At 35.8% G+C, this 18,458-nt stretch overlaps 1 protein-coding gene across 1 annotated transcript; it reads left to right on the top strand.

Annotated features, from left to right (window-relative positions):
* Positions 1-2,863: 2,863 nt before the first annotated feature.
* LOC112800645 (uncharacterized) lies at positions 2,864-15,643 on the top strand. The gene is made up of 5 exons (XM_025842998.3): positions 2,864-3,773; positions 4,414-4,483; positions 4,998-5,067; positions 5,318-5,570; positions 7,791-15,643. The coding sequence occupies exon 5, from the start codon at positions 10,223-10,225 to the stop codon at positions 11,912-11,914; it is 1,692 nt and encodes a 563-aa protein (XP_025698783.2). The 5' UTR covers positions 2,864-3,773; positions 4,414-4,483; positions 4,998-5,067; positions 5,318-5,570; positions 7,791-10,222; the 3' UTR covers positions 11,915-15,643.
* The last annotated feature ends 2,815 nt before the right edge of the window (positions 15,644-18,458 follow it).

Below are 18,458 nucleotides of genomic sequence, written 5' to 3'. Positions count from 1 at the left end.
TACCTCTAGTTCTTCCTTGGTCATCACTCTTCATCAATCCGAGTGCTCCATCCTTGGCTTGCTCTCCAAGATGGATTTCTGGCCCTTGATGCTTCATGATGATGATGGCTTCATCTGCTCCAATCTCTGCCTCTTCCATCACTTCGCCACTCTATCTACTTCATGTGGTGGTTGAGCAAAATCAGAGACAAGCCATGCTCCAAGGATCTCTTCCTTGCTGGTCGAATCTTCTTCTATCTTTTTTGAGTATGAAGAGCTCGAGATTACCTCACCAAATCTTACCACTTTGGTGATAATCTTAGCCGCATACTTTTATTTTGTTATGTTTTTTTTTACCATCATTAGTTTGATGGTCTTGATGCATGCAACTTCTTCTTTCTTTTGGTAGCTGAACATAGCTTCCATTGTTTCTTGGGTAATAACCGAAAAGAAGAGAAGCAAATAGAGAGAGAAGATGGAAATTTGAAAAGCATTGAATTAGGAAAGAGAATGAAATTAAATAAAATGATTCTTTCCTTGCTGAGTAGCGTGTAGCCATAAGTGCTACAATTAAATCAAGTGTCTTGTTTTCTCTCTCATAGTTCCCATGCAGTAAATGACAATGTAATGAATTTTGGAATCCATCACATGGTGAAAATGCTTGGATCTGTTGGAAGCATTAAAGCTTTGTTTTCTTTGCTTCATGGATTCGGACTATGTGGAACAATTTTGGGCTTGTATTAATAATGACTAAAATTAGCCCAATTATTTCCGCCATGAACAAATAATAACATTTGCTTTTCTTTTCCATCTGTTTTCGGATCATGCATGAGGAATTTTTATCAAAAATAAAATTAGGCTTAGTTGCAACAACATTTAATTCTGGCCCAATAATAACATTTGCTTTTCTGATAAATTTTTGGTTCATGCATTGAGCAAATAGAAAAGTATTCATTTAGACTTGTAGTAATAATAACTTAATCTGGCCCAATATAAACTTACATTACAAAATTATTTTAATTAACATTTAATCTAAAATTAATTTTACAATCAATTATATTAATAATGTTTAATCATCACAAATATTAATTTAGAATTTTCTAAATTCATCATGTTGTATATGATAATCCTCTATAGCTAGCGTAGGTCTGTATTTATTGACAATTAGTGTTAACCAACTTGTCCGAGATTCTAGGTCGCCCCTTTAGAGGTGTGAAACTGGCTTTTTATTTGAATTAGTTGTTTCAAGTTTGAATAGTCAATTTCAAAGTATAACGTTGTGTGATATTTGGGTACAAATAATCTAATATAAATAAAAATATATACTTGAAATTTTCACGAAATAATGGATATAGGATTGCTCTTGTTTTATGTGTAGAAATCCGGTGTGGTGGGAATCTAACCCACTGACTTTCGGTGAAGATTCGGGCCCGTGGTCTACCTTGCTTCCTGAACTGACTCTGATAGTTACATCTTGAAAAGAAACCAATGGTCCTAATAACAGAGAGTCCCAACAAGCAACAACTTCAAGAGACAATCTTTTTATGATTAAGACTTCCATCTTCAAAGAGGACGAAATTTCCCCTGCCTTTACTTCGCTTGTTAGCCATTAAATTTCTAAATTGCATACTTTTATGTGGATCCTATATAAACATCTAAAGGTAAAAGGAAAACAATATGTTATGAAGACGGATGAATGAAGCAACTATTCGATTAATTCATGTGGGTTCATTCTTATCCCATATTAACATTCCTAACACTTATCAAAAACAAAAAGCTAACAAAAATTAACAAGTCATCCCATGACGGCATGACCCATGGAGAGGAAAAATAAAAGCAAAAAGAAGTGCAAGTTATTATGTGTCATTTGATTTAGGTAATATTAGAGAGATAATAATTTAAAATAATTTTATTTAATTTAGTCTTTATAATTTTATATGTATAATATTTATGATTATATATTTATTATATTTAATATTATGTATTTATTTTTGTAATATTTAATGAATAAAAAAATAAAAACAAAAACAAATTATGATTATGTATAGTTTTCAAATTATAGCCCCAAATATTTTTGTTGATATAATAATATATTCAAATATTTTTATTAATTAAAATTTAATTGAATTTGTCTAAATCTAATAAAATTACTCACATAATACACACTTTTTTTTTGCATATTTTTTTATTGTCTTTTTTATTACTGCTATTATTGTTGGGTTTTTTTTCTCTCTTTTTTTTCTTCTGGTGGTAATTACAGTTTTTTTTGTCTTTGTTTTTATTTTTGTGATGAGGGTAAACCAAAAAGAATGATATGGAGGTGAAACAAAAAAAGATCAGATGAAGAAAAAAAAGATAATAATGATAAAAGATAGGAGGAGAAAAATTTTGAATTGTGTAAAATTTAAAAAAATAGCAGTAAAACATTTTAATCGTGACACGGATTTTTTTTTTTAATTTTGACGCTGAAAATTTTTAATTATGATATATATTTTTGTTAAGAGAGTGAAATAAGAAGAGTTATAAATTATCTTTTGAATTATGTAGAATTTATTAGAAATAGCATCAAATTTTTTTAATCGTGATACAAAAACTTTTTTAATTTTGACATTGAAATTTTTTAACTGTGATACAAATTTTTATTAAGATGATGAAGTAAAAAAAATTATAAAAATGTGGAAGAAAAAAAGATAAAGATAAATTGTAGAAGAGAAGGAGGAAGAAAAAAAATATTAAATAATAAAAAATAATAAAAAAATAAAGAAAAAAGAGAAAATAAAAAAAATAAAAAAAATAATAATGATAATAATAAAAATAAAAAAAAGAAAAAAAATAAAAACATAAAAAATACTTGTATATAAATTTAACTTAATTTAAAAAAAATAGTTAGTCTAACATTTTTATTTTAATTAGTGTCTATGACTATGAGTGTAGGTTGTATTCATTATTTATTAGTGGTAGTAAAGGTTCATTGACTTCTTTTCCTTTGATGACTGATGTGATCTAAATCCGGGAGTTCCTCGCGCATAGTGAATCAATCTAAACAATTTACTATAAATGGTCATTGACTTCTCAGAGAAATATTACTATAACAGATTATCCTCACTAGTCACCAGTGAATCAACAACCACTAATTCTATAACATTCCTTGAAAACAAGGTTATATTCATAGTGAAATTTTTACATGGCGTTTCTCATATTGTTTTGGGTTTGTCCGCCACAGTTCGGTAGTATTTTAAATTTTGAATTCAAAATAAATTTGGAAAAAAAAATTCATTCCCATTATTTACGTTCTCTCTCTATTAGCTGTCTCCCCTTTTCTCTCTTCATATTCTTCTTTGATCTTTTTTCTTCTTCTTCAATACCTCTTTTTTTTTTCACTTCATCTTTTCCTTTCGCTTTAATTCCTCTTCTTATTCTTCTTATGCTTCTAATCTAAGTTGGAAGTGGATATTATAGAGTTTGTGATAGAGCGGATGTGGAGGATTTTACGCTATTCGTGATGGCTCCAAGCTTCAGGAGATTTGTCGTTGTTGAGGTAACCCAATCTGGAGTGGTTGATTTATGGCAGTGGTTGCGGTGGTTGCTATTTTGGTGGTGGATGATGGTATGGTTTTAGTGGTGGTCGCAGCCACTGCAAGGGATGTCGTCTTCATCGCTAATGCTGTGGTGATGGATACAGAGGATAAAGCGGCGGGAGAATCCAGGTTGGTAAATGAAGTCCTTTATGGCCGAGATATGGGAATCCAACACTCTAACATTGAAAGGAAGATCTTGAAACTGATATTAAAAAGGTATTTTATTATCTATGTAAAATTTTAATTTTTTTTTGGTCAATTATTGCAAAAGATTGAATGTTTCACCTTTCACTCATTTAAACTATAAAGCATTCTGAGATTGTTACACCTTACACTCTCTAAGAGATAAATTCAAATTCTCAAAAAATCACAGTGGAATAATTGAACCATGAAAGCAATAAATTGATTTCTTTTATTTTCAATTACATTTGATGTGTATAATGATGACCATTTATTCTTTACTATTTTAACAGTAATCTTGATTTATGAAAATTGAAATCTGAATTCCTACACATTCATTTTTTCTTTTATGAAAATATCAATATGGCCCTCCTGTTAATTTTTATAAATATTGGGTAAATTACGTTGCTTTCTAATATTTGATGAGAAATTTGACTATGATTTTTTTTTATTTTTTCTCCTATATAATTAGTTATTAAAACATTGAGCTTTGATGCATTGAGTACGTTTTGTGTTCTGTATTTGTTGGAATCCTTTTTTCAATTTTGTTGTTGTTTTAGCCGTTATTGAGGTCTCTTTCGAGGTCAGTAACTATTTGTGGATTGCGTTGATGGTGAATTGGGATGTCTTTGATGATGGGTTGAGTTACAATGGTGCTCTGTTATTTTTGTTGCAGGCACAATAATAACTATTCAATTTGGTTTCTTCGACATTTTATGAAACAGTTCAAATTGGGTGCCAAAGAGGTTAGTTTCTTTTTCTTTTCTTTTGTTTCTTCTGTTTGATTTAATCCTTTTAATGAACCTTGACAATGTGTTTTGTGTTTGTGTTGCTGCTCCTCTGTTTCCTTTTCTGGATCATAATCAATTCCAGATCTTATTTTTGTAGTGTTTTTCATTGGAATTTGACAATTTTTGTTTTTTCTTTTTTGTGATTTTTTCATTCAGCTTAACACATTGTCCTTGCATTTTCATTTATGTGAGCTATTTATGTATGTATAATCAAAATTCATGTTTAATTGTTGTGCCATCATTTCAAAAGAATGATATAAACTTACCTAGAAACCCTTATTTTAGTTTATCACTGTAGTGTGGCCTAAGAGGTATGATTTTTCCCTCTTTTTCTTTTTGACTGTAAAACTGTGATAAACTTAAATTTGGTGTATTTTGGTCATGTAAGTTTCCAATTGCACAGTTCTGTATGCAATGTATCAATGAACATAGCCAAAATTTTCTTTTTCTTACAAGTGATATTTTGCAGGATAATTCTTAGTCACAAACCAAAAATGGAAAATGCTGTTGAACCTCCTAGCAGTCCGCGACACAGAAATGTATGTTGTATTAATCTACTATGTTTAGAATATCTGTTGATGGATCATGAACAATACACTTAGAAGTGTTTTTACTTTTCTTCCGACTAAACATGAATTAAGTTTTAAAATTAAACGGTCTTTTTTCATGTATTGGTAATTTTTAATCCCCTGCGTTGAATTAGAGAAAGTTGTTTAAAGCGGTCTTAATTTAAACAACCTGAATAATTTGAAAATTATGATGAGTAAATGAAATGCTGTGATGCTGTAGGTATCAGTCAGGTGGAATCCATTTGAAGCATGTAGGCCTAGAATTCTATTTTGGTGGTGGATGATGGTATGATTTTGGTGGTGGTCGCAGCCACTGCAAGGGATGTCGTCTTCGTCGCTGATGCTGTGGTGATGGATACAGAGGACAAAGCGGCGGGAGAATCCAGGTCGGTAAATGAAGTTCTCTATGGCCGAGATATGGGATTCCAACACTCTACCATTGAAAGGAAGATCTTGAAACTGATATTAAAAAGGTATTTTATTATCTATGTAAATTTTTAATGTTTTTTTTTCTTTTTTTGGTCAATTATTGCAAAAGATTGAATGTTTCACCTTTCACTCGTTTAAACTATAAAGCATTCTGAGATTGTTACACCTTGCACCCTTCAAGAGATAAATTCAAATTCTCAAAAAATCACAGTGAAATAATTGAACCATCAAAATAATAAATTGATCTTCTTTTATTTTTAATTACATTTGATGTGTATAATGATGACCATTTATCCTTTACAGAACCTGACACCTACACGTTTGCATAAGAAGTTATGATTGCATTTCACAACTTCTAACCAATAATTATTTATTGCTTAAGTTCATTATTATATTACTGACATTTTTATACTTTATTTCTTTGACTTTTTTTCTGGCCAAACCTACAAATTATTCCATTTGGTTAATATTACACGCAAGTTATTATAAAGCTGAACCCAAACAGATATATCCAAATAATTAATTATTTCATGGTTTGTGAAATAAGTTATCTACAATGAATAGTTGTATGTATATATATAATCTTTAAAATATATCCTATAACATACATTGAAAAGAAGGTTATTCTCATAGTAGAATTCCTACGTGTCATCTATCAAGTTTATTCTCAATTTCTATTATACATATTCATCTACCAAAATTTCAATGCCTTTAATCATCATCACGTTTTATATTACATTCCTATATCAAACCAATTTTATTACACCACATTTTTTATGACTATTTATCTACCAAAATTTTATTACCTTTAATCATCATGACATTTATATTACACTCCAACATCAAACCAATTTCATTACACCACACTTTTTATGATTGTATCTGATATTTTATTCCCTTTCTCACTTGCTTTACAATTTACATGTACACACGCCTAAAATTTTAAAATTTGAATACAAAATTAAAATTAAAAAAGGAATTCTCTTCATTCTCTGTTTTCATTTTTATCTCTTCCTCCTCTTTTTTGGTTCTTAACTTCTACTTCTTCATCTTTAGTTTCTTTTCTTTTTTTCTCCGTTCACTAATTCTGTTTTTGTATATCTTCTTCTTTTTCAGTAGTTCTTATTCATTTTCTTCTTATAATTCTTATTGTTCCTAATTTAAGTCGGAAGTAGAGATTATAGAGTTAGTGTATGCACCAAGATAGAGAATGTCATTGTACCTGATGGCTCCAACCTTTAGGGGAGCCATCGCAGTGGAGGCAACGCTATCGCTGGTGGTAGGGTTGCGGCGGTGGTGGACCATGCTATGGCGGTGGTGGACCATGCTATGGCGGTGGTGGTCGCAGTAGGTGCGGTGGAGTTTGTGGTGATTTTCAATGCTGTAGTGATGGATACGAAGGAAGAAGCGACGGAAGAGAGCAGATCGCTAAAAAGAGAACATGCAATGAGATTATGAAAGCAGAGAGCATAACAACGATATATAAAATGTTTGGCAAACCCGTACAAAGAGAAAAAACACGTTTTTGTTGGGTTAATTTTTTGCTTAACAAACGTAAAAGTGATTTTGCATTCAAAATCACATTTAGAAGAAGTAACAATTTCTTGCTTATGCGTTTCACTAACGGGCTTTTAGCCATTTACACTAAATATTTATTTTTCTTTACCAATTTTATTCTTTAGACATGTTATTGTATTATCTATAAAATTCTTATTATTTCTGTTTATATGAGTTCTTTTTTTCTATTATTTATTATTTTTATTTTTTATTAAATTTTTATTTGACATTATATATCTTTATAATTGTAATTTTTGTATATTATATTTATTATTATCTTTTTATAATATGATTTATTGATCCCATTAGGTAAAGTAAATTAAACAAAAAATTAACCATAAATAATCATAATAGTAAAAACTATAGGATATTAAAAAAGAGTACTAAGAGAACTAAAAATATATTATATAAAACACATCATCAAGAACTTTTAGATTTGTTTCATCACTAATAAGATAAATATTTAATTTTATTATTTTTAGTTTTTTTTATAATTATAATTCTGGTATATATAATTTTTTATTGTATTTTTTTTATAATATAGATTATGATCCCTGATGAGCGGATAATTTGTACGCTTTTTGGCATTGTTTTTAGTATGTTTTTAGTATGACCTAGTTAGTTTTTAGTATATTTTTATTAGTTTTTAGTTAAAATTCACTTTTCTGGACTTTACTATGAGTTTGTGTGTTTTTCTGTGATTTCAGGTATTTTCTGGCTGAAATTGGGGGACCTGAGCAAAAATCTGATTCAGAGACTGAAAAGGACTGCAGATGCTGTTGGATTCTGACCTCCCTGCACTCGAAGTGGATTTTTTGGAGCTACAGACGCCCAATTGGCGCGCTCTCAACGGCGTTGGAAAGTAGACATCCTGGGCTTTCCAGAAATATATGATAGTCCATACTTTGCCCAAGATTTGATGGCCCAAACCGGCGTTCAAAGTCACCCTCAAAAATCCCAGCGTTAAACGCCGGAACTGGCACAAGGATGGGAGTTAAACGCCCAAACTGGCACCAAAGCCGGCGTTTAACTCCAAGAAGAGTCTCTACACGAAAATGCTTCAATGCTCAGCCCAAGCACACACCAAGTGGGCCCGGAAGTGGATTTTTATGACGTTTACTCATCTCTGTAAACCCTAGGCTACTAGTTTTCTATAAGTAGGACCTTTTACTATTGTATTTTCATCTTGGTTCTTCTGGTTCCCTCTCTGGGGCCGAAACCAATGATCACACTATCACTTATGTATTTTCAACGGTGGAGTTTCTACACACCATAGATTAAGGTGTGGAGCTCTGCTGTACCTCGAGTATTAATGCAATTACTATTGTTCTTCTATTCAATTCCGCTTGTTCTTGTTCTAAGATACCACTTGTTCTTCAACTTGATGAATGTGATGATCCGTGACACTCATCATCATTCTCACCTATGAACGTGTGACTGACAACCACCTCCGTTCTACCTTAGATTGGGTGGATATCTCTTGGATTCCTGATACACGCTGCATGGTTGATCGCCTGACAACCGAGTGCTCGCCTGACAACCGAGCCAGCCATTCCGTGAGATCAGAGTCTTCGTGGTATAGGCTAGAACTGATGGCGGCATTCAAGAGAATCCGGAAGGTCTAACCTTGTCTGTGGTATTCTGAGTAGGATTCAATGATTGAATGACTGTGACGTGCTTCAAACTCCTGAAGGCGGGGCGTTAGTGACAGACGCAAAAGAAGCACTGGATTCTATTCCGGCCTGATCGAGAACCGACAGATGGATAGCCGTGCCGTGACAGGGTGCGTTGAACATTTCCACTGAGAGGATGGGAGGTAGCCACTGACAACGGTGAAACCCTTGCTTAAGCTTGCCATGGAAAGGAGTAAGAAGGATTGGATGAAGACAGTAGGAAAGCAGAGAGACGGAAGGGACAAGCATCTCCATACGCTTATCTAAAATTCCCACCAATGAATTGCATAAGTATCTCTATCTTTATCTTTGTGTTTTATTCGTAAATCACCCATATCCATTTGAGTTTGCCTGACTAAGATTTACAAGGTGACCATAGCTTGCTTCATACCAACAATCTCTGTGGGATCGACCCTTACTCGCGTAAGGTTTATTACTTGGACGACCCAGTACACTTGCTGGTTAGTTGTGCGAAGTTGTAGTGATCACAATTTCGTCCAAGTAATAAATTTCTAATTTCAAAATCTTTTTTCAAAAATCACTTGATTTCTTTTCCACTCTTGGTTTTCGAAAATCAATTAAGGTTTTTCAAAATGTTTTCAAAATCTTTGACTTAATTTTCGAAAATTACTTCTCCTCTTCTCACATCCTTCTATTTATGGACTAACACTATTCCTTAATGCAAGATTCGAACTCCATCTTCTTTGATAAGTTCGAATTTTCTACTTCTGCCTTCTATTTTTCTTTTCCTCTGACACCTCAAGGAATCTCTATACTGTGACATAGAGGATTCCACATTTTCTTGTTCTCTTCTCTTTCATATGAGCAGGAGAAAAGACAAAAGCATTCTTGTTGAGGCTGATCCTGAACCTGAAAGGACCTTGCAGCGAAAGCTAAGAGAAGCTAAGGCACAACTCTCTGTAGAGGACCTAACTGAATTCTTCAAAGAAGAAGAACACATGGCAGCCGAAAACAACAACAATGCCAACAATGCAAGGAAGGTGCTGGGTGACTTTACTGCACCTACTCCCGACTTCTATTGGAGAAGCATCTCTATCCCTGCCATTGGAGCAAACAACTTTGAGCTTAAGCCTCAATTAGTTTCTCTAATGCAACAGAATTGCAAGTTCCATGGACTTCCATTGGAAGATCCTCATCAGTTCTTAGCTGAATTCTTGCAAATCTGTGACACTGTCAAGACTAATGGGGTTGACCCTGAGGTCTACAGACTTATGCTATTCCCTTTTGCTGTAAGAGACAGAGCTAGGACATGGTTGGACTCACAACCTAAAGAAAGCCTGAACTCTTGGGAAAAGCTAGTCAATGCCTTCTTGGCAAAGTTCTTTCCACCTCAAAAATTGAGTAAGCTTAGAGTGGAAGTCCAAACCTTCAGATAGAAGGAAGGAGAATCCCTCTATGAAGCTTGGGAAAGATACAAACAATTAATTAGAAAGTGTCCCTCTGATATGCTTTCTGAATGGAGCATCATAGGTATTTTCTATGATGGTCTCTCTGAACTGTCCAAGATGTCTTTGGATAGCTCTGCTGGAGGATCTCTTCATCTGAAGAAGACGCCTACAGAAGCTCAAGAGCTGATTGAAATGGTTGCAAATAACCAATTCATGTACACTTCTAAAAGGAATCCTGTGAACAATGGGACTAGTCAGAAGAAAGGTGTCCTTGAGATTGACACTCTGAATGCCATATTGGCTCAGAATAAAATATTGACTCAGCAAGTCAATTTGATTTCTCAAAGTCTGTCTGGGATGCAAAATGCACCAAGCAGTACTAAGGAAGCTTCATCTGAGGAAGAAGCTTATGATCCTGAGAACCCTTCAATGGAAGAGGTGAATTACATGGGAGAACCCTATGGAAACACCTACAATCCTTCATGGAGAAATCATCCAAATTTTTCATGGAAGGATCAACAGAGACCTCAACAAGGTTTCAACAATAATGGTGGAAGAAACAGGTTTAGCAATAGCAAGCCTTTTCCATCATCTTCTCAGCAACAGACAGAGAGTTCTAAGCAGAATAACTCTAACTTAGCAACCATGGTCTCTGATCTAATCAAAACCACTCAAAGTTTCATGACTGAAACAAGGTCCTCCATTAGAAATTTGGAGGCACAAGTGGGTCAGCTGAGCAAGAAAATTACTGAACTCCCTCCTAGTACTCTTCCAAGCAATACAGAAGAAAATCCAAAAGGAGAGTGCAAAGCCATCAACATGGCCGAATTTGGAGAGGAGGGAGAGGCAATGAACGCCACTGAGGAAGACCTCAATGGACGTCCACTGGCCTCCAATGAGTTCCCCAATGAGGAACCATGGGAATCTGAGGCTCAAAATGAGACCATAGAGATTCCATTGGACTTACTTCTGCCATTCATGAGCTCTGATGAGTATTCTTCCTCTGAAGAGGATGAGTATGTCACTGAAGAGCAAGTTGCTAAATACCTTGGAGCAATCATGAAGCTAAATGACAAGTTATTTGGAAATGAGACTTGGGAGGATGAACTCCCTTTGCTCACCAAAGAACTGGATGACTTGTCTAGGCAGAAACCGCCTCAAAAGAGACAGGATCCTGGGAAGTTTTCAATACCTTGCACCATTGGCACCATGACCTTCAAGAAGGCCTTGTGTGACCTAGGGTCAAGTGTAAACCTCATGCCTCTCTCTATAATGGAGAAGTTAGGGATCTTTGAGGTGCAAGCTGCAAAAATCTCACTAGAGATGGCAGACAATTCAAGAAAACAAGCCTATGGACTTGTAGAGGATGTTCTGGTAAAAGTTGAAGACCATTACATCCCTGCTGATTTCATAGTCCTAGAGACTGGGAAGTGCATGGATGAATCCATCATCCTTGGCAGACCCTTCCTAGCCACAGCAAGGGCTGTGATTGATGTTGATAGAGGAGAATTGATCATTCAAGTGAATGAGGAATCCTTTGTGTTTGAGGCTCAAGGATATCCCTCTATCACCATGGAGAGGAAGCATGAAGAGCTTCTCTCAAAACAGAGCCAAACAGAGCCCCCACAGTCAAACTCTAAGTTTGGTGTTGGGAGGCCACAACCAAACTCTAAGTTTGGTGTTGAACCCCCACATTCAAACTCTAAGTTTGGTGTTGGGAGGTTCCAACATTGCTCTGAGTATCTGTGAGGCTACATGAGAGCCCTCTGTCAAGCTACTGACATTAAAGAAGCGCTTGTTGGGAGGCAACCCAATGTTATATTTTATCTATTCTCTTTTGTTATTTTATGTCTCTTGTAGGTTGATGATCATGAGAAGTCACAAAATCAATGAAAAAAGCAAAAACAGAATGAAAAACAGAAAGAAAAACAGCACACCCTGGAGGAGAGCTTGCTGGCGTTTAAACGCCAGTGAGGCTAGCTGTTGGGCGTTTAACGCCCAGTCTGGCACCATTCTGGGCGTTTAACGCCAGAAAGGGGCACCAGACTGGCGTTAAACGCCAAAAAAGGGCAAGAACTTGGCGTTAAATGCCAGAAATGGGCACCAACCCGGCGTTTAACGCCAGAATTGGCTCAAAACGCAATTTTGCTTGCCATTTGGTGCAGGGATGACTTTTCCTTGACACCTCAGGATCTGTGGACCCCACAGGATCCCCACCTACCCCACCACTCTCTCTCTTCTTCACCCATTCACCAATCACCTCAACACCTCTTCCCCAAAAACCCTTCACCTATCAAATCCCATCTTTCTCTTCACCACTCACATCCATCCTTCATAAAACCCCACCTACCTCACCATTCAAATTCAAACCACTTTCCCACCCAAACCCACCCTCACTTGACCGAACCCTACCCCTCCCCCACTCCTATATAAACCCTTCTTCACTCCTTCATTTTCACACAACCTAAACACCACTTCTCCCCCTTTTGGCCGAACACAAAGCCACTCCCTTCTTCCTCATTTCTTCTCCTTCTACTCTCTTCTTTCTTCTTTTGCTCGAGGATGAGCAAACCTTTTAAGTTTGGTGTGGTAAAAGCATTGCTTTTTATTTTTCCATAACCATTTATGGCATCCAAGGCCGGAGAAACCTCTAGAAAGAGGAAAGGGAAGGCAAAAGCTTCCACCTCCGAGTCATGGGAGATGGAAAGATTCATCTCAAGGGTGCATCAAGACCACTTCTATGAAGTTGTGGCCTTGAAGAAGGTGATCCCCGAGGTCCCTTTTTCACTCAAAAAGAGTGAATATCCGGAGATCCGACATGAGATCCGAAGAAGAGGTTGGGAAGTTCTTACCAACCCCATTCAACAAGTCGGAATCTTGATGGTTTAAGAGTTCTATGCCAATGCATGGATCACCAAGAACCATGACCAAAGTGTGAACCCGGATCCAAAGAATTGGCTTACTATGGTTTGGGGGAAATACTTGGTTTTTAGTCCGGAAAATGTAAGGTTGGCATTCAACTTGCCCATGATGCAAGGAGATGAACATCCTTACACTAGAAGGGTCAACTTTGATCAAAGGTTAGACCAAGTCCTCACAGTCATTTGTGAAGAGGGCGCCCAATGGAAGAGAGATTCAAGAGGGAAGCCGGTTCAATTGAGAAGGCATGACCTCAAACCCGTGGCTAGAGGATGGTTGGAGTTTATCCAATGCTCAATCATTCCCACTAGCAACCGGTCTGAAGTTACTATAGACCGGGCTATCATGATTCATAGCATCATGATTAGAGAAGAAATAGAAGTTCATGAGTTTATAGCTCAAGAACTCTATAAGGTGGCGGACAAGTCCTTTACCTTGGCAAGGTTAGCCTTTCCTCATCTCATTTGTCACCTCTGTTATTCAGTTGGAGTTGACATAGAGGGAGACATCCCCATTGATGAGGACAAGCCCATCACTAAGAAGAGGATGGAGCAAACAAGAGACCCCTCTCATCATCAAATCCCTGAGATGCCTAAAGGGATGCACTTTCCTCCACAAAACTATTGGGAGCAACTAAACACCTCCCTAGGAGAATTGAGTTCCAACATGGGACAACTAAGTGTGGAACACCAAGAACACTCTGTTCTCCTCCATGAAATTAGAGAAGATCAAAGAATCATAAGAGAGGAGCAACAAAGACAAGGAAGAGACATTGAGGAGCTCAAACACTCCATAAGATTTTCAAGAGGAAGAACAAGCCGCCATCACTATGGTGGACCCGTTCTTTAATTTCCTTGTTCTTTATTTTCCTGTTTTTCGAATTTTAGTGCTTATGTTTGTCCATGTTTGTGTCTTGTGATCATTAGTGTCTTAGTGTCTATGCCTTAAAGTTATGAATGTCCTTTGAATCCATCACCTCTCTTAAATGAAAAATGTTTTTATTACAAAAGAACAAGAAGTACAGGATTTCGAATTCATCTTTAAAACTAGCTTAATTATTTTGATGTGGTGACAATACTTTTTGTTTTCTGAATGTATGCTTGAACAGTGCATATGTCTTTTGAATTTGTTGTTCATGAATGTTAAAAATTGTTGGCTCTTGAAAGAATGATGAAAAATGAGACATGTTACTGAGGATCTGAAAAATCATAAAAACGATTCTTGAAGCAAGAAAAAGCAGTGAATACAAAAAAAAAGAAAAAAGAGAAGGAGAAAAACGAAAAAAAGGGAGAAAAGAAAACGAAAAAAAAAAGAGAAAAAGAAAGAAATAAAGTTGTGATCCAAGGTAAAAAGAGTGTGCTTAAGAACCCTGGACACCTCTAATTGGGGACTCTAGCAAAGCTGAGTCACAATCTGAAAAGGTTCACCCAATTATGTGTCTGTGGCATGTATGTATCCGGTGGTAATACTGGAAGACAGAGTGCTTTGGGCCACGGCAGACTCATGAAGTAGCTGTGTTCAAGAATCATCATACTTAACTAGGAGAATCAATAACACTATCTGGATTCTGAGTTCCTAAAGAAGCCAATCATTCTGAATTTCAAAGGATAAAGTGAGATGCCAAAACTGTTCAGAGGCAAAAAGCTACTAGTCCCGCTCATCTAATTGGAGCTAAGTTTCATTGATAATTTGGAGTCTATAGTATATTCTCTTCTTTTTATCTTATTTGATTTTCAGTTGCTTGGGGACAAGTAACAATTTAAGTTTGGTGTTGTGATGAGCGGATAATTTGTACGCTTTTTGGCATTGTTTTTAGTATATTTTTAGTATGACCTAGTTAGTTTTTAGTATATTTTTATTAGTTTTTAGTTAAAATTCACTTTTCTGGACTTTACTATGAGTTTGTGTGTTTTTCTGTGATTTCAGGTATTTTCTGGCTGAAATTGGGGGACCTGAGCAAAAATCTGATTCAGAGACTGAAAAGGACTGCAGATGCTGTTGGATTCTGACCTCCCTGCACTCGAAGTGGATTTTCTGGAGCTACAGAAGCCCAATTGGCGCGCTCTCAACGGCGTTGGAAAGTAGACATCCTGGGCTTTCCAGCAATATATGATAGTCCATACTTTGCCCAAGATTTGATGGCCCAAACCGGCGTTCAAAGTCACCCTCAGAAATCCCAGCGTTAAACGCCGGAACTGGCACAAGGATGGGAGTTAAACGCCCAAACTGGCACCAAAGCCGGTGTTTAACTCCAAGAAGAGTCTCTACACGAAAATGCTTCAATGCTCAGCCCAAGCACACACCAAGTGGGCCCGGAAGTGGATTTTTATGACATTTACTCATCTCTGTAAACCCTAGGCTACTAGTTTTCTATAAGTAGGACCTTTTACTATTGTATTTTCATCTTGGTTCTTCTGGTTCCCTCTCTGGGGCCGAAACCAATGATCACACTATCACTTATGTATTTTCAACGGTGGAGTTTCTACACACCATAGATTAAGGTGTGGAGCTCTGCTGTACCTCGAGTATTAATGCAATTACTATTGTTCTTCTATTCAATTCCGCTTGTTCTTGTTCTAAGATACCACTTGTTCTTCAACTTGATGAATGTGATGATCCGTGACACTCATCATCATTCTCACCTATGAACGTGTGACTGACAACCACCTCCGTTCTACCTTAGATTGGGTGGATATCTCTTGGATTCCTAATACACGCTGCATGGTTGATCGCCTGACAACCGAGTGCTTGCCTGACAACCGAGCCAGCCATTCCGTGAGATCAGCGTCTTCGTGGTATAGGCTAGAACTGATGGCGGCATTCAAGAGAATCCGGAAGGTCTAACCTTGTCTGTGGTATTCTGAGTAGGATTCAATGATTGAATGACTATGACGTGCTTCAAACTCCTGAAGGCGGGGCGTTAGTGACAGACGCAAAAGAATCACTGGATTCTATTCCGGCCTGATCGAGAACCGACAGATGGATAGCCGTGCCGTGACAGGGTGCGTTGAACATTTCCACTGAGAGGATGGGAGGTAGCCACTGACAACGGTGAAACCCTTGCTTAAGCTTGCCATGGAAAGGAGTAAGAAGGATTGGATGAAGACAGTAGGAAAGCAGAGAGACGGAAGGGACAAGCATCTCCATACGCTTATCTGAAATTCCCACCAATGAATTGCATAAGTATCTCTATCTTTATCTTTGTGTTTTATTCGTAAATCACCCATATCCATTTGAGTTTGCCTGACTAAGATTTACAAGGTGACCATAGCTTGCTTCATACCAACAATCTCTGTGGGATCGACCCTTACTCGCGTAAGGTTTATTACTTGGACGACCCAGTACACTTGCTGGTTAGTTGTGCGAAGTTGTAGTGATCACAATTTCGTCCACCAATCCCATTAAAAAAAGATAAATTAAATAAAAAATTAATCATAATTATTAATAAAATCATAAACGTTGAATTTTAAAATAATATTAAAAATAAGATTATTGAGAGTATTAGAACAAAAATATGATGTAAAAAAAAATACTAAATTAACATTTTTACGTTAATACTTAAAATTTAAGAAAAAATGTAACATATTTGATTAGATACTCTTATATATAATTTATATTTCTTATTTTTAATATAAAATATATTTTGCTAATTTTTATGTGTTATTTTTATTTTAATAAATAAATATAAATTTTATTATAAAATTAATTAATAAGATTATTTAAATATCTAAATTAAAATGATAGGATAATATAAAAAATTTATTTAAATTAATGTCTGTTTTAGTAATTTTGCATTTAAAAATAATTTTAAATAGTATAATTCAAATAATATTTATTTTATTATTTTTTTAGTGTGTGACTTTTTTATTTAGTAGAGAATCTTACTGATTGTTTGAATGTTACTTTTTTTAGTTTCATTAATAATATCATTTATCTTCAAATAATATAACGTTTGAAAGTTTGTTATCTAAATATGGTCATAATTATATTGCACTGTATTGTAATTTTTTATTAATAAAATTTCGTCATTTTTTATAAATTTGTTAGTAAATGACATAACAAATATTTTTTGTTATATTAAGGTAATAATTTGTTTATTAAAATTTTAATTTTATTATTAAATTTTTTACAAGACTTTAATATTAAATTGTTTTATTCACAACTTTATTATACAATTATATTATAATGCATTTATTATACTTATCATACCAGTGCATCGCAGGGACACTTCACTAATATAACTTAAAAGACTATCCACAATAGTCTCATTTTTATTAGGGTAAAAGACTAAAATAAGCCAAGGAGAGCTCGAAATTACCCAAATCAGCCAAATCAAAAATCCACACCTGAATCCACCAGAACGAATTATAATATAATTCGAATCAATAAGATTCGAATTATACTCTCAAGTAATTCGAATTGATATAATTCGAATTATGTGCATGCAACGAGTTAAAGTAATTCGAATTGAGTTAATTCGAATTACTAGGAAGGAAACAAAATAAAGTAATTCGAAACAACTTGTTTCGAATTACACTTAACTAATTCGAATTTAGTTAATTCGAATTAGTATGTTAGCGTGTGATACATCATAATTCGAAACAAATTGTTTCGAATTATATATATATAGTGCGAACCGGAGCTGTATATATATGATGTGAACTCATGATGCTCTCAACAAAGAGGGGAGATGGCTAGTGCGGAGAGTTTTCTAGTGCTGGTACATTACAGAGGGTCGATTAAGAGAAAAACTCGGTCCGGCGTGAAGTTCACTGATAAGGATCCCCTATGTATTATCGTGACGCCAACAACCACCTACGATGCTCTTGTTAGCTCTGTGCTAGAGAAGCTTGGTCTCGAAGGAGTTAAAAGGGTCAAGAAGTTTTTCTACCGCATTCCAACAGCGGTGCTCCATGACACCGTGAAGTTTGATTGTTCCACAATCGGTAGTGACGAGGACTTGCAGGTTATGTTTCTTTGTCGTAGGCAGTTTCCCGAGGTAAGGACACCAGAGTTGTTGGCAAAGTTGGTTGATGTGGTATCCAGCTCGGGTGGTTCGAACCGGAATGCCAATACTATAGCCGTGGTTGCCGGCTCGAGCTCGAGACCTGCTGTTGCTTCATCCTCTACTCCTGTGTATGAGCCACCGATGCAGCCTGTTGCGTCCCCTTCATTTGCCGTTGATCTGAGCGGCAATGTTGGAGACGAGGTTCGGTATGGGGAACATATTTCCACCGAGGTACATTGTCCCACACCGGCCGGCTTTGGTGATGGTTTGTTTGATGATCCAGATGACGATGACGTGGAGCCGGATATGATCGCTGATGAAAGCGGCGATGATGTTGGAACTACTATTCCGAGAAGGGCTACAGGT

This window comes from Arachis hypogaea, chromosome 5, assembly GCF_003086295.3.
Source record: "Arachis hypogaea cultivar Tifrunner chromosome 5, arahy.Tifrunner.gnm2.J5K5, whole genome shotgun sequence".
Lineage (NCBI taxonomy): Eukaryota > Viridiplantae > Streptophyta > Magnoliopsida > Fabales > Fabaceae > Arachis > Arachis hypogaea.
Note: the sequence above shows the minus strand (reverse complement) of the source record. Positions and strands in the feature narration are given on the sequence as shown.